The 20,148-nt window shown below is 50.2% G+C and overlaps 1 protein-coding gene across 2 annotated transcripts; it reads left to right on the top strand.

Moving 5' to 3' along the window:
* Nucleotides 1-12,697: 12,697 nt before the first annotated feature.
* On the top strand, nucleotides 12,698-16,568 carry LOC123154079 (uncharacterized protein At1g66480). Of its 2 annotated transcripts, none has more exons than XM_044572878.1 (2): nucleotides 12,698-13,638; nucleotides 15,101-16,024. In XM_044572878.1, the coding sequence occupies exons 1-2, from the start codon at nucleotides 12,832-12,834 to the stop codon at nucleotides 15,176-15,178; spliced, it is 885 nt and encodes a 294-aa protein (XP_044428813.1). In that variant the 5' UTR covers nucleotides 12,698-12,831; the 3' UTR covers nucleotides 15,179-16,024. The 2 variants fall into 2 exon arrangements, with proteins under 2 accessions (XP_044428813.1, XP_044428814.1); XM_044572879.1 differs by lacking the exon at nucleotides 15,101-16,024 and adding an exon at nucleotides 16,037-16,568 and having other exon boundaries at nucleotides 12,705-13,638.
* Nucleotides 16,569-20,148: the final 3,580 nt, after the last annotated feature.

Here is a 20,148-nt window from a genome sequence, read left to right as displayed (position 1 = left end):
TTGTTATGAATTACCAAAACCACCTAGGGATAGTTGCACTTTCAAGGTCATATTGGTGTAAAGCGCATGAAGAAACTCCATGCTGATGGGCTTTTGGAATCATTTGATTATGAATCACTTGATGCTTGCGAACCATGCCTCATGGGTAAGATGACTAACTCCGTTCTCCGGAACAATGGAGCGAGCAACATACTTGTTGGAAATAATACATACTGATGTATGCGGTCCGATGAGTGTTGATGCTCGCGGTGGGTATCGTTATTTTCTTACCTTCATAGATGATTTGAGAAAATATGGGTATATCTACTTAATGAAACATAAGTCTGAAACATTTGAAAAGTTCAAAGAATTTCAGAGTGAAGTGGAAAATCATCGTAACAAGAAAATTAAGTTTCTACGATCTGATCGAGGAGGCGAATATTTGAGTTATGAGTTTGGTCTTCATTTGAAACAATGCGGAATAGTTTCGCAACTCATGCCACCAGGAACACCACAACGTAACTGTGTGTCCGAATGTCGTAACCGCACTTTATTAGATATGGTGCGATCTATGATGTCTCTCACTGACTTACCGCTATCGTTTTGGGGTTATGCTTTAGAGACAGCTGCATTCACGTTAAATAGAGCACCATCAAAATCGACGACACCTTATGAAATGTGGTTTGGCAAGAAACCCAAGTTGTCGTTTCTTAAAGTTTGGGTCTGCGATGCTTATGTAAACAAGCTTCAACCTGATAATCTCGAACTCAAATCGGAAAAATGTGTCTTCATAGGATACCCAAAGGAGACTGTTGGGTACACCTTCTATCACGGATCCGAAGGCAAGATATTTGTTGCTAAGATGGATCCTTTCTAGAGAAGGAGTTTCTCTCGAAAGAAGTGAGTGGGAGGAAAGTAGAACTTGACAAGGTAATTTTACCTACTCCCTTATTAGAAAGTAGTTCATCACAGAAATTAGTTCCAGTGATTCCTACACCAGTAAGTGAGGAAGCTAATGATGATGATCATGAAACTTCCGATCAAGTTACTACCGAACCTCGTAGGTCAACCAGAGTAAGATTTGCACCAGAGTGGTACGGTAATCCTGTTCTGGAGGTCATGTTACTTGACCATGACGAACCTATGAACTATGAAGAAGCGATGATGAGCCCAGATTCCGCAAAATGTCTTGAGGCCATGAAATCTGAGATGGGATCCATGTATGAGAACAAAGTGTGGACTTTGGTTGACTTGCCCGATGATCGGCAAGCCATATAGAGAATAAATGGATCTTCAAGAAGAAGACTGGCGATGACGATAATGTTACTGTCTACAAAGCTCGACTTGTTGCAAAAGGTTTTCGACAAGTTCAAGGAGTTGACTATGATGAGACCTTCTCACCCGTAGCGATGCTTAAGTCCGTACGAATCATGTTAGCAATTGCTACATTTTATGATTATGAAATTTGGCAAATGGATGTCAAAACTACATTCCTTAATGGATATCTTAAAGAAGAGTTGTATATGATGCAACCAGAAGGTTTTGTCAATCCAAAAGGTGCTAACAAAGTGTGCAAGTTCCAGCGATCCATTTATGGACTGGTGCAAGCCTCTCGGAGTTGGAATATACACTTTGATAGTATGATCAAAGCATATGGTTTTATACAGACTTTTGGAGAAGTTTGTATTTACAAAAAGTGAGTGGGAGCTCTGTAGCATTTCTGATATTATATGTAGATGACATATTGTTGATCGGAAATGATACTGAATTTCTGAATAGCATAAAAGGATACTTGGATAAGAATTTTTCAATGAAAGACCTCGGTGAAGCTGCTTATATATTGGGCATCAAGATCTATAGAGATAGATCAAGACACTTAATTGGACTTTCACAAAGCACATACCTTGATAAAGTTTTGAAGAAGTTCAAAATGGATCAAGCAAAGAAAGGATTTCTTGCCTATGTTACAAAGTGTGAAGTTGAGTCAGACTCAATGCCCAACCACTGCAGAAGATAGAGAGAAATTGAAAGTCATTCCCTATGCTTCAGCCATAGGTTCTATCATGTATGCAATGTTGTGTACCAGACCTGATGTGTGCCTTGCTATTAGTTTAGCAGGGAGGTACCAAAGTAATCCAGGAGTGGATCACTGGACAGCAGTCAAGAACATCCTGAAATACCTGAAAAGGACTAAGGATATATTTCTCGTTTATGGAGGTGGCAAAGAGCTCGTCGTAAACGGTTACATCAACGCAAGCTTTGACACTGATCCGGATGACTCTAAGTCACAAATCGGATACATATTTTTATTAAATGGTGGGGCTGTCAGTTGGTGCAGTTCCAAGCAATGCGTCGTGGCGGGATCTACATGTGAAGCGGAGTACATAGCTGTTTCGGAAGCAGCAAATGAAGAAGTCTGGATGAAGGAGTTCATATCCGATCTAGGTGTAATACCTAGTGCATCGGGTCCAATGAAAATAATTTGTGACAATACTGGTGCAATTGCCTTGTCAAAGGAATCCATATTTCACCAGAGAACCAAGCACATCAAGAGACGCTTCAATTCCATCCGCGATCAAGTCAAGGACGGAGACATCGAGATTTGCAAGATACATACGGATCTGAATGTTGCAGACCCGTTGACTAAGCCTCTCTCACGAGCAAAACATGATCAACACCAAGACTCCATGGGTGTTAGAATCATTACAATGTAATCTAGATTATTGACTCTAGTGCAAGTGGGAGACTGAAGGAAATATGCCCTAGAGGCAATAACAACGTAACTGGGTGACTATAAAGATGCTCTGCAGGTGCCTCCGATGGTGTTTGTTGAATTGGCATAGATCGAGATTAGGATTTGTCACTCCGAGTATCGGAGAGGTATCTCTGGGCCCTCTCGGTAATGTACATCACTATAAGCCTTGCAAGCAATGTAACTAATAAGTTAGTTAAGGGATGTAGCATTACGGAACGAGTAAAGAGACTTTCCGGAAATGAGATTGAACTAGGTATGATGATAACGACGATCGAATCTCGGGCAAGTAACATACCGATGACAAAGGGAAGAATGTATGTTGTTATGCGTTTGACCGATAAAGATCTTCGTAGAATATGTAGGAACCAATATGAGCATCCAGGTTCCGCTATTGGTTATTTACCGGAGATGAGTCTCGGTCATGTCTACATAGTTCTCGAACCCGTAGGGTCCACATGCTTAACGTTCGGTGACGATCGGTATTATGAGTTTATGTGTTTTGATGTACCGAAGGTTGTTCGGAGTCCGGGATGTGATCATGGGCATGGCGAGGAGTCTCGAAATGGCCGAGACATAAAGATCGATATATTGGAAGCCTATGTTTGGACATCGGAATGATTCTGGGTGAGTTCGAGCATTTACCGGAGTAACGGGGGGTTACCGGAACCCCCAGGAGAGTATATGGGCCTTATTGGGCCTTAGTGGAAAAGAGGAGGGGAAGGGAAAGGTGGAGGGCGCGCCCCCCTAGCCCAATCCGAATTGGGTGGGGGCCCGCCCCCCTTCCTTCCTTCCTTCTCTCTCCCCCTTCCTTCTCTCCTACTCCTACTAGGGAAAGGGGGGGGGGGCTCCCCTAGGGCGCACCATAGAGGGCCGGCCCTTCCCCCTCCTCCACTCCTTTATATACGGGGGAGGGGGCACCCCATAGACACACAAGTTGTTCTCTTAGCCGTGTGTGGTGCCCCCCTCCACAGATTTCCACCTCGGTCATATCGCTGTAGTGCTTAGGCGAAGCCCTGCATCGGTAACTTCATCATCGCCATCATCAGTCGTCGTGCCGACGAAGCTCTCCCCCGACACTCAGCTGGATCTAGAGTTCGTAGGACGTCATCGAGCTAAACGTGTGCTGATCGCGGAGGTGCCGTACCTTTGGTGTTAGGATCGGTCGGATCGTGAAGACGTACGACTACATCAACCGCGTTGTCATAATGCTTCAGCTTACGGTCTACGAGGGTACGTGGACAACATTCTTCCCCTCTCATTGCTATACATCACCATGATAGATCTTGCGTGTGCGTAAGAATATTTTTTTAAAACTGCGTTCCCCAACACCAGCCTGCGCTCAGATCATCCTGTGTCCCAAAGGGGGCGGACAACGTAATCCGCGTAGGTGCTCGGAGGGAAGAGGAGACAACTGCTCCACCATGTCCGAACCTCCCTGCGCCGCCGCTGCCTCCCTCTCTCGCTGCCGGCGTAGGCGCAACTTGCGGGCGACGTTCTCCGCCTTGCAAGTCGCCGACGACGACACCGCGCCTCCCACAGACGAGGCGGACTGCGTCTCCGTCACGGTAGTGTGGCTCGGGCTGGACGGCATGTCCGTCGGTGGATCGGGACCGGAGGTGAGGATTAGGAGCAAGGGTGAAGGCCGGTGAGGATCCGGGCGGGGGAATGGTTGGAGGGTGGCAGGAGAAGGAGGAAGGGTTTGGTGGATTTGGTGCAACTTGGAGTGGGGTCGGGTTGTCGGGTCCAACGTGACGGACGTGCCCGGACGCCCCATATCCACTCACATTTGGACTGGATATGGGGGGTGCCGGTCTGTCCGAGTGTTTGAGAACCGTCTGAGAGGCCCGTCTCAATCAAAAAATTGTGAGCGGGTAGTGACCGGGCGGCCTGTCCGTGCGTTTTAGACGAGTTTAAGGGTTCGGTTGTAGATGCTCTTAATTACTTGTTCGGACTAGGTTTCCGATTGATACTAATAATAGATCGCATGTTACCAGATTACTAGTAATCTGTCTAGTAAAGGATGACAGAGCATATGCATTTTTCTAGCACTCTGGCTATCACCGACGCGCTGATCGATACTGTTGGACGTACGTCTACGTAGGTGTATGTATGCATCAGGGAAGTTGTGAGCGGTAGGATGAAGATCGTGCTCGCTTATTCACGAGCCTCGGCTGAAAGGGGACGAAATGGATCAGGATAGCTTGCATCCCTGGAAATTGATGGAATACAAACTGTCTGTTTCGTATTTGGCGTTCAGACCAACGAAACACGACCTGCAGGCAGGGCACGGAGCTTTGACCCCAACAACCCCGCCGCCGCCGCTTCCCCGCACCAGCCGTCATGCTCATGCATGCGCTTCTGCCCGCCCGGCTGTTCCGCAGGCTAATTTCAACCTTGCCGAGCAATCATGCATATAGCATCACCGTCGACAGTCGACACCCACACGCAGCGTACGACGCATATCACCGGCGCGGGGCGAATGCGGCAAAAGAAATCACCAGCTCGAGCGGCTAGCAGCGAGACCTCGAGGCGCGCAGCTCGCTCGCGTACTTGGTTCAGCTGATCGCACCGCCACCGCGCGCCACGTCGCCGTGGACACCTACGTGCCCCTGCGACTTGGACGCGCCCGCGGCATGCACCAGCCACCGCGACCGGCGGCCGGTTGATTGGTCAGGCACCCATCCAGCCGACCCTGGCAGTGCAAAGGCGTGTCGCATCTCACGCCCGCGCGCATGTGCCGGATGTACGTTCGGTCTTTGACATCTCCCAGCCCCAAAAATCGTTAACTGGTGTGCATCGAGTCCAAAATCAGCGCTCCCCGCTGAAACTGGAGGATCTGCCACCTACAGGCCTACTGTCCATGAACTTGACCATAGCGCCCACACACAAGAGCGACGTACGGTATGTCGGTATCAAACATGTCTGCATGTTAGGGCATCTCCAGCCGCGCCTCAAAAAGGCCCCTCAGACGTTTTTTCGTCCGCCGGTGCTAAAAAATCAGCCCAGTCGTGTCCCAAGAACCAAATTTTCGCCGGCTCGGGCCGAAATTGGCGCCGACGGACCCAACCCGAACCCGGCGCGCTGGGGTCGCTCGGGGGCATCAGGCAAATCGTTTTTGGCGCGAAGAGCCGCGGGCCCGCCGCGTCAGCGACTCTACTCTCTTCTCGCCCCTTCGTCGTCCTCATCGCCTCGTTTCCCGCGGCGAATCAATGCCAAAGCTGGCGCGCGCTACCGCGCCGGTCAGCCTCCATTGATGCCTTACGGGCGGCGCAGTGAAGGCTGGGCGACGCGTCCCTCGGCTGCCACGCAATCACGCCACGCGTAGCGCGCCGGCCAAGCCTACCACGCGGCGTCTCCGCCTATAAAAGCCGACTTCAAGCGCGCCGGAGAGACTCACCCCGATCATCCACCGACGACGCGCTCATTTCTCCCCCTTTCCTCCTCTCGCCGTCACCAGTTGAGAAAGCATGGCCGAGCGTTTTCCAGATGACGGCGCGACGGCGAACGAATTCGGGCGCCGTCACCTGCACGAGGACGAGGCTCGCCTCCTTTTCGAGGCCGAGTACCCGGTCCCGCCGGACATGCGGGTGCCCGGAGCGTGGAGGATCAGCACCGGCGGCGTGCCGGTGCCCCCGGTACCCATCGGCGCGGCGCAGCGTGCGAAGATCGCACACATCCGCTCGTCCCTGCCGCGTGCGGCGAGGGAGGGGCCCCGGTACGTCCCCGACAGCCCAATCTGGGAGCCGTACTTCCGCCGCCGGCACGACGAGCAGCTCGAGGCCACCAACGGCGTCGTGCCCTCCGGCGGGTTCAACGCCGCCGGTCGGCGTCGGTGGTGGGGCGTGCCCGGGCGCACGTTCGAGTCCGTCCTCGAGTACATCGAGGGCGGCAACACGCCGCGCCTCGAGTACCCCGCTCCCACGTCCTTCTCACGCCGCCGGGGCCGCCGGGGAAGTTCCTGGACGCCGAGGCGCATGGAGACCGGGGTGTCCTCCTCCTCGTCCGGCGGCTCTCCCTGCCTCCACCTCCGCCCCGTCAAGCCGGAGCCCCAGGACACGCCTGTCAGCGCGCGTACCCGCAGCTCCGGCGCCCTCGTCGAGCCCAAGGTGGAGCCCAGCCTCCCCCCGGAGTACGAGGAGATAGCCCAGTGCGGCTTCTCCGACGACGACGCCATGTGGTGGTCGCGCGACGACTACCTGCGTGAGGAGATGATCCGGCAGCGCCGGGCCCTGGAGGAGATCGCCGCCCGCAAACGTGGGCGCGAGGACGAGGATGGTGTCGTCGTCCTCGATAGCGACGATGACGACGCCCCCGGACCGTCCAACCCGCCGCGCCAACCGGGAGAGGGATGCAGCAGGGACGACGGAGGCGTAGGCGGGGGCGACGACGACGACGACGGCGGCGGTGGTGACTACACGCGGTTCTACAGCCTCCTCGGCATGTAGAACCGCGTGTGCGGGCGGCGAGGCGGGCGGCGAGGGAGACGGCGGGGGTAGCCCGCGGTAGTTTTTTTCTTCTTTTTTTGTAAAATATGTTTAAATTTGAACGAACTCGGCCGTGGTTGTGTTCTGTTTGCGCCGAATTTGAACATTTTAAAAACCCGTGGGGGGCCGCGACTGGGGGGCATCACGTCCCCAGTGCGCGGTTTAGCGCCGGTGCGCCCCCAGGGAGCAATTTTTTGCCCCTCCTGGGGGGCCAACGGCTGGAGATGCCCTTAGTAGGTGCCTGCAGTGCATACAGCCCACACCAGAGACAAGAGCTTATCGATCGACACCCCGGCCGGGATTTAACGGGCCCTGATTAGAACAGAGAGGACAAGAAGTGGACAATGTACTGCGCCGTGCTTAGAGCCCACACCCCTAACGGCGCTCCAAAGACTTTTTTTGGCGCCGGCGCCCAAAAACCGGCCCGGTCGCGTCTTGAGGAGCCCATTTTTTTCCTGTTTGGCCTAAAACTTGTGCCGACGAACTCAAGCCGAACCCGACGCGTTGGGGGCGTCCGGGGTTCCGGGCAAATCGATTTTGACGCAAACGAACGGCGGGCCCGTCGAGTCAACGACTCCCACCTCGTTGTCCTCACAAGCCTTATTTCCTGCAGGGAATCAATGCCAAGGCTGCCATCGGTCAGCCTTTCATTGATTCCTCATGGGCGGCGAGGTGCAGCGACGCGCCCCACACAACGCCGCCCCCTCCCCCCCGCCGCTATACAAAGCAGCACCTCCCTCGTCGGGGACGCACCCGCCCGCAGCCCCCCTCTCTCCCCATGCACAGCCGCCGCGGCCGAACTCTTTCCACCGCAGCAGATGATGGGCGAGAGGTTCCCCGGCGACGGGGCGACGGCCAATGGCTTCGACCGCCGCTCGCTGCATGAGTGGGAAGCCCACCTCCTGCATGAAGCAAACATCCCGGCGCCGGAGTAGGCCGTCGGCAACCACCAGGCGTGGTGTGACGATCATACACGCAAACGTGTATGATCAGGATCAGAGACTCACGGGAAGATATCACAACACAACTGTAAACACAAATGAAAGTCATACAAACTTCATATTACAAGCCAGGGGTCTCGAGGGCTCGAATACATAGCTCGATACATAAGCGAGTCAGCGGAAACAACAATATCTGAGTACAGACATAAGTTAAACAAGTTTTGCCTTAAGAAGGCTAGCACAAAAGCAACAACAACCGAAGAGGCGAGGCCTCCTGCCTGGGACCTGGGCGTGGCAGGGGCGAGCGGGGCCGCGGGAAGCGAGGCACGGGCTTGCCGGGGGCGCGGCGAGCGAGCGAGCAGAGGCGGCACGGGAGGCTAGCGGAAGCGGCATCAGTCAGCGGCGGAGCTAGCAGCAATGGGGAGGGACACGGGCGGCGCGCGGCGGCCAGGGGAGCAGAGAGCAGCAACAACAACAGTTGAGCAAAGCAGCGGGAGCAAGCGGGAGAGGGCGACGCAAGCGTGTTCGGAGGCGTGCTCGGACGGCGGCTGTACACGACGGCTACGGCAAGGGGAGCAGAGGAGAAAGAGGGGAGGGGACGCGCGGCTCACCGGGAGCCCATAGTTGTGCAAACCGTGCTCGAGGAAGGCTCGGTGTGGCCGATGGTGGAGAGCGACGACAGCGATGGCGACAGTGAGGACGACGTGACGGGCGACGAAGGGTGGCGCGGTGGCCTCAGGCGCAGAGGTGAGGGGCGCCTAGATCCAGGGGAAGGCGAGGAGGAAAGAGGAGTGGCCGGGGGAGCTAGGGTTGGGTTCGGGCGCCGGGAGGGAGTACATGTAGGCAGGGGGGCGCGGTGGATGGGCGTCATCTGGCCAAGGCCATGGTCGATGCCCTCCACGACCCCCCCCCCCCCCCCCCCCCCGTGAACAGGAGGTGGGAGGAGGGTTATGTGGGCCTACTTTAGTTAGGTGTCTAACAAGCCCAGTAGCTTAGGTCCTCCTTCTTTTTCTTTTGTTTCATAATTTTTCTTTTATAGTTTTTGTTTTAAATTTCTTTTCCATTAGCAAATGACCATTAACATAACATGTGACTTGGCCCACGATTAGAGATTCAATTATTTACATTGCCAAAAAAGATTCGATTTTATTTAAAGTAGTTTGCTATTTTAGAAATTATAAAAGGCATTTTATTAATTAATATTGCCACTGTTCTAATCATTTTAATGCATCAAAACTTTTATAAAAGTTTGGTTTCACCACCAATAATACTTATGAATTACTTGCCATAGCTTGCACATTTTAGTTTTGACATTTTCAAAAATTTTATTTTTGACTTAAATTTTAAATTTGAATTTGAACCGTTTTGAATCTAACGAGATTAGCAACAGTAAAAATGGTGACGTGGCCTCGTTACAAGAGGATTACTGCAGCTTAATTATCCGGACGTTACACGTGGGCGGCCTACTTTGAATGCCGGCAGGCGAAGCGGCTGGCCTCCACCAACAACGCACCATGGTGCGGGGGACTAAGAACAGTGACGGTCGCCGCCTGTGGTGGGGCGCCCCCGGCCGCACGCTCCACACCGTCCTCGAGCACCTCGAGGGCGGCAACGAGCCGCCGTTCACGTACCCTGCCGTCCCAGCCCCCCGCCGGAGCGACGACCAATGGATGCCGAGGAGGACCAGCTCCTCTTCCTCCTCCCCCCACTCCTCCGGGTCGCCGGCGCTCTACAGCATCAAGGCCGAGCTCAAGGAGACGTCGCTCGGCCGGTGCACCCGCAGTGCCGGCATCGTCAGCAACGAGGGCGGGCACGCCTCCTCCCCACCTCGTCAAGTCGAAAATGGAGTCGGGGCTCGCCGCCGTAAAGACGGAGCTCGACGACGCGGCGGCCATGGACTGGGCGCGGCTGGAGTTGGAGCGTCGCGCCGCGCCCTAGAGGAGATCGTCACTCGGCGCCGTGTCCGCGACGAGGGAGGCGTCGTCGTCCTCTACGACAATGACGATGCCCCGCCACCGGTCCGTCAGGGCGACTCCGGGCAAGGGTCCAGTAGGGGCGGACGCGTGAAGGAGGAGAAGGACGACGGGACAGCGGCGACTTCGCAGAGTTCAGCGAGTTCTTCCTGTAGTCGCGGCCTTTTTTTAAAGTAATTTAAGTTTGCTATGTAAAAGACTGCTTGAGTCGCCGAAGTTTATGCCCGTTTGCCAAACTATAGTCGAATTCTTGTTTTTTTTCTAAAACATTTTGAAGACGACCCTGGGGCCGGCGGCTGCCTAATCGGCCTCAAATCGATTTTACCACCAGACCGTCCCAAACGGCGATTTTTCAAACCCTCTGAAGGCCAACGGCTGGAGATACGAGCGCTCTCGGGCCGGGGAGACGTGTGTGCAAGTGCAACCGGCGAAAACGACGAGATGGATAGCCAAAACCAATACATGGCTTTTAGCCTTTTACATTACAATAGGATGGATGCCGTTGCAGATTCCCTGCTGAGAAAGGAAGCATATGCAGATAAGCCCAACGACCGCAGCAGAAAGAGCAGCATGCATGCATCTACTATCATACTGTATATACGTATCAGCCATGTTCTGCTTTGCTAGCTCCTGCCGGAAAGTGGGAAAGAAGGTGCGTCGTGACGATCGGGCATATGTATGTGGGATACCAGGTCAGGATCCTGGGAAGGTCGAGAGAGGAAAACTAAACACGTGGTCTACGTATATGGATTGGTAGGTCATGAGTCTCGGACGGTCGTGGCACATTTGGTGGCAAGACAAAGACTCGTTCTCCGTTGCTGCCTAATCAAACCGGTCCAGAGTTAGTGTACAGTATGGCTGGGTAGAAGCATACAGTGTGAGTTCAATTCACGGTACCGTAATTTGTGTTGGTCGCCGTAGCCCTTTACAATATACAGTGTTTTAGTACGCAAATTCGGAGGCGATTAACGTGTAACCATGTAATCTAACTGTTCATCTTTAATATAGATAATCGACCAATTACGCGCTTATAGAACATCGAACATCTAACAGTATGAGGAAACGATCGACCGGAAACTCACGACGGAAGCACGGGCGGTTCAAACGTGCACAGAGGCAGGACATGCTTGCTCTCCGCCTACAGTTCGACATACGACAAGACGGATGCCGTGGATCGCCGGACTCCTCCCGGCACCCGATCCCGCGAAACGGACTGGCAGAGCGCCGGCTAAGCTATAGCCGCATTAATACGATGCATGCGCGCGGTTGACCTCGCCGCAGGACATTCCTCGATCCGATCCCGTGCCGTGACGGGCGCATGCAAAAAGGAAGACCTTGATTGCACCGATCTGTGCCGTGAAGGACGCACCATGCGGGCGGCCGCCGTGGCGACTCCGGCGGTACGGCACGCGTGTTGTTGCTGGACCGCCATTAACTAGCTATGGCTTCGAGAACAATGAGACCAGGACACGTATGAACCCACTTAATACTAACGGAGGTTATTGGTTATTGGTGCAAGTTCAACGTCTAGTTTTCCCTTTTCTTTTTCGACATTACGTCTAGGGGTTTAAAATGAACGCGAACAGCACACGTAAACTTGGCCACGAAATAACAGGGCAGGCAGTCGACTGGTGGAACCTGATATGTTTGCTAGCACGGTAAATATGGGATGATGTGATCTCATGCTGAGGCTGGTTGTAATGGGAAGTATCATATACTAATATCATGCATATAATACTAGTGTGTGATATTAACTCGGTAATGCATAGTATCATAAGTTAGTATCTTAGATTGACTTATTAATTGCCATGCATGACACAAACTAGCGGAGCATTTAATATGATACGGTATCATGATATGATACTACATCCTCTCTTTCCTCATCTAATTGTGTGCCACATCATCCAAAACATCTAGTTGGCATGCATGATACTACTTATGATACTCCCACTACAACCAGCATGAGAGAGGAGAAGCTGACCTGGTCTCATATAATTTTTTTCCAAGCTGTGCCACAAACGCCGCTCGTGGTAATTAAAGTCTCTGGCTAATTTCCTCCCACCAAATTAGGTACCAAGTCAGTTTTGCACACAAAGTACGTACCGGGCTAATTTAAGTTTTACGCATGCAGCATGCTTCTTCAGTTCTGCACAGACGAAGCAAACCTACCCTTTGCAGCCCTAAAATAACCAAGGCGTTCAGACCAGTAGTAAAAGATAGCAGTTACAAAGTTTTGCTTCGCTCGAAGTAGAGTTCTTGCTCTGATTCTGGAACTGCGAGCTTAATTGGACGGTCAAAACGTGTTTTCATCCTTCGCTCATTGTTAATTAGACATGCATGCACTAGAACCCACTTTAACCTCCTCTCTTCCATTTCCACTTTCAGAGTGCTAAGCCATAGTGGGCGGCTAGCGAAGCTTTGTAGACGCCCAAGCAAGGAAAATAATATAGTTCCAGTCCACGTCAAGCTCAACAGCACTACTCGCGTGGACTCCCCACAACCTTTGACTCCCAACTCTTCCCCTACCCTGTGTACAGTAGTACCCTTTTCTCTCGCCCGTTTTAAATCCCGGCACCCCACCAAGCACAAACGCCGCGAAGAACCCCGCGAACCGAACCCACGCCCCGCCTCACCTCACACCATCAAAGGGAAGAGCAGAGCGTAGCGTGGGAGCAAGGAGCAGCAGCAGCCGGCGGGCAATGGGCAACAGCATCGGCGGGCGGCGCAAGGGCGCCAAGGTGATGCAGCTGGACGGCACCGCGTTCCGGGTGAAGCCGCCGGCGCACGCGGGCGCCGTGCTGCGCGACCACCCGGGCTTCCAGCTGCTCGAGTCGGAGCAGGTCAAGCTGCTCGGCGTCCGCGCGCGCCCGCTCGACCACGACGCGCTGCTCCGCCCGGGCCGGCTCTACTTCCTCGTCGCGCTGCCGCGCCCCACCGTGCCCCCGCGCCGCGCCTGGTCCGGCGCGCTCCACGTCGGCGCGCGCGAGAGGCTCGAGTCGCTCATGCTCACGCGCCGCTCCACCTCCGACCTCTCCTTCCCGACCGCGCCGGCCTCCCCGATGTCCACCGCCTCCGAGGGCGGGCCGGTCCAGCTCAGGATGCGCCTGCCCAAGGCGCAGCTCGCCAAGCTCATGGGCGAGAGCCGGGACGCCGCCGAGGCGGCCGCTAAGATCATGCAGCTCTGCGCCGCCAACGGTGGGAACGGCGCATTGACGCCGGAGCGGAGCCCGCGGTTATGGCCGAAGGCGGACTGGGGCACTGGAGGGCTCGCGCAGACGCCAGAGCGGAGCCCTCGGTTCGTGCCTACGCCGGACTGGGGCGCCGGCAGGTTCGCGGAGAAGCCAGAGAGGAGTCCCAGATTCGCCGTAACGCCCGAGTGGGGTGCGAGGTTCATGATGCCGACGCCGGAGAGGGGTGCAGAGACGGCGAAGACGCCGGATAGGTGGTCCGCTCTACCCCGCACGCCGGAGTATGCATCAGCGGACGTCAATGCCAGCCGCAAGGAGGTAATGCACTGCTTCTTTCAAAGTTTTTTATTCAAAATATATTTATGTATTTATTATCTTGATAGAGCCATGCTATTAAGGTCTGCATCAAATAACTTGATTCCAATCTAAAAATAATCACTGCTATTGGTCCTTTTGCATTGCTTTTCATTCATCTGCATTTAAATAAAAAGTTCTGCGGGAAGGGAAACTAAGTTTTTTCTTTCAAGCAACGGTGGTATCTCATTGCCCGGTTGAAAAAATAATACGGAAACTTTCACCCAAAAGTATGTATTACAACTATTTATTTTGACCAACACAGTTTTTAATAAATTAACAATAAGATGTTTTTGTTGTTCTGCAAAAACATCTTATATTTTGATACAAAGAAGTACTATTTTTCGATACTCTGCTGGACATGCCTTTAGTATGCTGTATGGATCTCTGGTTTAATTCACACAGTTTGCCCAATAAAATTTCTTATGAAATTTATCTTACACTAATTCATACCATTATAATCTAATTTAAACATGGTGTGCAAAATATTTTTCTCTGTTTCACTCTGTCCATGTAGGAATATGTAAACAAGCCATGAGTTTATCTCTATGGACTGTCAAAACTGAAAAAACTATTCTCTCCGTCCTATAATATAAGAACGTTTTTGACGCTACACCAGTACAAAAAATGTTTTTATATTATAAAACGGAGGGAGTAAGAAATATTGGTACACCATCGGATCCGTACGTGTCCAATGAGGCACCATCTGGAGCTGTTGACGGTGTGACCAGTATTTTCGGCTGATGCAGATGTGTCTTAAGTAGTATTGAGTAGAAGAGTGTTTGAGGTTTTTTCTGACACGTTGCTCCCTCCGTTTTTTTTTACTTCGTATATAAGATTTAGTCAAAGTCAAACTACACAAATTTTGACTAAATATATAAAAAAATATGAACGTCTACAATACAAAAACTATATAGTATGAAAATACGTCTGATGGTGCATCTGATAATATTGATTTCATATTGTGAATGTTTATATTTTTATATATAAAGTTAGTACTCCCTTCGTCACGGTTTAGAAGGCGCGCTTGGAAATTCTCTGGGACCTAGGTGGTTATCTATTGGTTGTGAGATGGGTTAGAAAATAGCATTCACACTATGCATGCATATAGAAATAGTATATAGGAGTACTAATTAGCTACTAGACATAAATGCAATGCGCCCTAAACCTTGTCTATTATGGAAACGCACGCAAATTTAACTGTGCCTTCTAAACTGTGACGGAGGAAGTAAAACTCAATAAAACCTGACTTTGACCAAATCTTATATGCGGATTAAGAAGAAACGGAGGGAGTACTACGTTAGTTATTTGTTGGCGATCAATTCTAGGATTTGAATGGTGGATTGATGATACAAAATACAGTTGCTTGTCATACTCCTACTTGAATATCTGGCGGCATGAGACCATTCTCACTTTCTGGCTGCAGATGAATCACAGCAGTAGCAGTCATAGATCTACCATGGAAAATGCTTCACATGCTGAAGTTTCAGAGCAAGTTCTCTGAATCTTAAACGTTGTCAACAGATATTTTAGCAGCAATTGTGATGCTCCTTCCACATTTATAATAACTACTCTAGTGGAGCTGATCTACAGCAGAGTTGTGGAAAGTCTATGTGTACCAAGGATGATCTTAAATTGCCGTTTCAAAACATTAGGCCTACCTGAATTTTATGGTAGCAGAAGAAACAAGCTGAGCGTCACATGTCTGACCAAGTGTCTAGATCGAGAAATTTTCAGGGATCATAACGAGCCAAGTTGCTTGATCCGCTTTATGCCCACTATTAGTGTAGCTCCGGCCGATTCTTCCGGGTCACCGTCACTAATGTTGCAACTTACTTGTTTGACTTATTGTTGAGCACCTCAACGTCAAACCGGCAATCCAGACCATCAAACTAGCTTAGGCAGCAGCGGGCAGCCGTTAGATGATGATATGATACCATCTCACTGAGCTTTTTCCGGGGTGCCATCTCATTGAAGTTAACCTTATCACCATGACGATATGATAACTATCTCACCGAAGTTTTCTCTAGGGTAACTATCTAATTGAAGATTTGAAGTTAACTTTATCACCATGACAACATCAGCAATAGTTTTCAATATGTGCCAATTTTTCTCGCTCGAAGTTAAGGGATAATACATCAGCAGAGCCTTTCATCAGGATTTCCTTTGATTTTTTTGTCACAAATAAGTACGCTAAATTAACATTGGCTTCGTCACGCGATCTCGGTTCCCTGCACTTTCTGTTCAAATCTTTGCCTATCATTTTCGCGTAATGCGCAAACAGATTAGCGTTTGGCTTGAAACGAATTGTCCGTCGCTTTTGCTGACATCTTCTCCTGTGATTTCGTTTGTGGTGTTTCAGAAGCGAACGCGGTTCGTGGCCTTGCCGGATGAGATCATAGCATGACTTTTTTCGTCCGCCTGAAGTGAGAGAGCTGGTTGATGGCCTCTTCAGATTCAAAGTGTGGAGAACGATAGGGTTAGTGATTTCATGGACGGTAACTCCGCCTCGTGGAACGTCCAGAGGCTGCAAGAAGAGTTTATCCCAATGGAAGTCGAGGTGATCAAGAGCCCGTCCCAATGGAGAAAAGGTGATTTTTGGGCATGCTTTTTCGACAAGAAAGGCACGTTCAGCATTCATTCAGCGTACAATATGCCCGGGAGTACCGAAACCAAGCTCGGATACTAGGAAGCAAGGGAAGAATTGGGCGAATATGTGGCAATACTTTGGAGGCAACCCGACTTATTGGGGAATTCGCTCGTGGACTGCACCATGGCGAAGTGCGTATGGGTGCTTGTAGATGAAGATTAGATCATTGATGGCGTGCGTCGCCGTGCCAGTCTATTGTACAGTAAATATATAAATACATGAAAAATATTCAATTTTGTCCAAACATAGACATCTATTTGTCGGTAATCAAGAGAACTATAAATTGGCTTTGGTATGACAATAAAAGGGTGCACACTTAGTAAATATAGCTATCGGTATCGTCCAGACTGATAATAAGCAGCAACACAAATATGAAATAAACATGTAACATTATTAGGAGGGGAGAAGAAAAGAATAATGACAACTTCGATGCCCGATGGTCATTCATGTTTAATGCTATCATAGAAAGCCTATATCTGAGAGAGATTGACCTCATGGGTAGGCAATACACTTGGGCAAACAAGTTACATAATCCAACATATGAGAAGTTAGACAAAGTTTTGACGAGTATCGAATGGGAACAAAAATTTCCTCTACTGACAGTGCGTGTGTTACAAAGAGGAATATCTGACAACACACCCCTTCTTGTTGATTCCGGTGATGCGGCGCATCATGGAAACAAAAATATCTTCTTGTTCGAAACTGTGTGGTTCAAGAGAGGACTTCCTTGAGCTAATTGCAAGGGAATGGGCCTTAGAGCAAGGGGGTGCGTCGAATATCGAAAACTGGCAAATTAAGATTAGACACTTGCGGCAGTTTTTTAGGGGTTGGGCTAAGAATAATAGTGGTATATATAAGCAGCAGAAAAAGAGGTTGCTTAACATCATTAACGATCTCGATATAAAAGCCAAGAATAACTCACTCGACATTAAATGAGCAGGTGGCTAAAAGAGAGGCTAAGGTCAGTTTGGCGAAGCTTCTCGGGAAGAAGATATCAAATGGGCGCTTAAAGCTAAAGTGTGTCGCCTGGTTCCTTGAGATAATAATACACAATTTTTTCATAAGATTGCCAATGGGAAACATAGGAAAAAGAGGATCATACAACTTGAACAGCATGAAGATACAATTGTTGGCATGATAATCTTAAGATACTAACTTTCATAAAAAGTTGTTTGGGCCCGAGTAGACAATTATATCTCACTAAACGAGAGTTTGGTTGAGGATATACCACAACTGGGCAAAGATGAGAATGAGGTTCTTACTGCCCCTTTTTCAGAGATGGAAGTGCTTGAGGTGTTGGGATATTATTAAAGGCGACTTGATGCCTATGTTTCATGATTTGTTTAATGGTCACTTATAGCTTTTTAAATTGAACTTTGGAACAATTACGTTGTTACAAAAGAAGGAAGAGCGGTTCACATTGAGTAGTTCAGACCTATATGTCTAATTAGTGTGAACTTCGAGATCACGAAAGTTGGTACAAACCGTCTGATACGTCTCCGTCGTATCTACTTTTCCAAACACTTTTGCCCTTGTTTTGGACTCTAACTTGTATGATTTCAATGAAACTAACCCGGACTGACGCTGTTTTCAGCAGAATTGCCATATTCTCGGAATGACCTGAAACTCCGCGGAACATCTTAGGAAAAATAATAATAAATCCTCACCAAAGATGAAGACCAGGGGGCCCACACCCTATTCACGAGGGTGGGGGGCGTGCCCTAGCCCTACCTCGTGGGCCCCCTGGATGCCCTCTGACGCCAACTCCAAGTCTATATATTTGCTTTCGGAGAGAAAAAATCAGAGAGAAGAAATTATCGCGTTTTACGATACGCCGCCAAGCCCTAAAACCTCTCGGGAGGGCTGATCTGGAGTCCGTTCGGGACTCCGGAGAGAGGGATTCGTCGCCGTCGTCATCATCAACCATCCTCCATCACCAATTTCATGATGCTCACCGCCGTGCGTGAGTAATTCCATCGTAGGCTTGCTGGACGGTGATGGGTTGGATGAGATTTATCATGTAATCAAGTTAGTTTTGTTAGGGTTTGATCCCTAGTATCCACTATGTTCTGAGATTGATGTTGCTATGAATTTGCTATGCTTAATGCTTGTCACTAGGGCCCGAGTGCTATGATTTCAGATCTGAACCTATTATGTTTTCATGAATATATGTGAGTTCTTGATCCCATCTTGCAAGTCTATAGTCACCTACTATGTGTTATGATCCGACAACCCCGAAGTGACAATAATCGAGACCACTCCCGGTGATGACCTTAGTTTGAGGAGTTCATGTATTCACTATGTGCTAATGCTTTGTTCCGGTTCTCTATTAAAAGGAGGCCTTAATATCCCTTAGTTTCCAATAGGACCCCGCTGCTGTTGGGGAACATAGTAATTTCAAAAAAATTCCTACGCACATGCAAGATCATGGTGATGCATAGCAACGAGAGGGGAGAGTGTTGTCCACGTACCCTCGTAGACCGAAAGCGGAAGAGTTAGTACAACGTGGTTGATGTAGTCGTACGTCTTCACGATCCGATTGATCAAGTACCGAACGCACGACACCTCCGAGTTCTGCACACGTTCAACTCGATGACGTCCCTCGAACTCCTATCCAGCCGAGTGTTGAGGGAGAGTTTCGTCAGCACGGCGGCGTGGTGACCATGATGATGTTCTACCGACGCAGGGCTTCGCCTAAGCACCACTACGACATGATCGAGGTGGATTATGGTGGAGGGGGGCACTGCACACGGCAAAGAGATCAAGAGATCAATTGTTGTGTCTTTGGGGTGCCCCCTGCCCCCGTATATAAAGAAGTGGAGGAGGGGGAGGGTCGTCCCTCTCTATGGCGTGCCCTAGGGAAGTCATGCTCCCACCGGGAGTAGGATTCCCCTTTTCCTAGTAGAACTAGGAGCCCTTCCATGTAGTAGGAGTAGGAGGGAAGGAAAGGGAAGGGAAAAGGAGAAGGAAGGAAGGGGACGCCCCCCTCCCTAGTCCAATTCAGACCAGCCCATGGGGAGGGGTGTGGCCACCCTTTGAGGCCTTTCTCTCCTTTCTCGTATGGCCCATTAAGGCCCAATACGAATTCCCGTAACTCCCCGGAACTCCCGAAAATACCCGAATCACTCGGAACCTTTCCGATGTCCGAATATAGTCGTCCAATATATCGATCTTTACGTCTCAACCATTTCGAGACTCCTCGTCATGTCCCCGATCACATCTGGGACTCCGAACTCCTTCGGTACATCAAAACATATAAACTCATAATATAACCGTCATCGAACTTTAAGCGTGCGGACCCTACGGGTTCGAGAACTATGTAGACATGACCGAGACACGTCTCCTGTCAATCACCAATAGCGGAACCTGGATGCTCATATTGGCTCCTACATATTCTACGAAGATCTTTATCGGTCAAATCGCATAACAACATACGTTGTTCCCTTTGTCATCGGTATGTTACTTGCCCGAGATTCGATCATCGGTATCTCAATACCTAGTTCAATCTCGTTACCGGCAAGTCTCTTTACTCGTTTCATAACACATCATCCCGCAACTAACTCATTAGTTGCAATGCTTGCAAGGCTTATAGTGATGTGCATTACCGAGTGGGCCCAGAGATACCTCTCCGACAATCGGGGTGAAAAATCCTAATCTCGAAATACGCCAACCCAACAAGCATCTTCGGAGACACCTGTAGAGCACCTTTATAATCACCCAGTTCCGTTGTGACGTTTGGTAGCACACAAAGTGTTCCTCCGGTAAACGGGAGTTGCATAATCTCATCGTCATAGGAACATGTATAAGTCATGAAGAAAGCAATA

Source organism: Triticum aestivum, chromosome 7A, assembly GCF_018294505.1.
Source record: "Triticum aestivum cultivar Chinese Spring chromosome 7A, IWGSC CS RefSeq v2.1, whole genome shotgun sequence".
In the NCBI taxonomy this organism is placed as follows: Eukaryota; Viridiplantae; Streptophyta; class Magnoliopsida; order Poales; family Poaceae; genus Triticum; species Triticum aestivum.
This window is presented reverse-complemented; position numbering and strand designations above follow the sequence as displayed.

What these genes read in the sequence shown, in the direction of transcription:
- LOC123154079 (XM_044572878.1), top strand. Translation starts at nt 12,832, where the DNA reads ATGGGCAACAGCATCGGCGGGCGGCGCAAGGGCGCCAAGGTGATGCAG. An exon ending in TCAATGCCAGCCGCAAGGAG is followed by an intron (nt 13,639 to 15,100) that starts GTAATGCACTGC and finishes TTCTGGCTGCAG; the next exon opens with ATGAATCACAGCAGTAGCAG.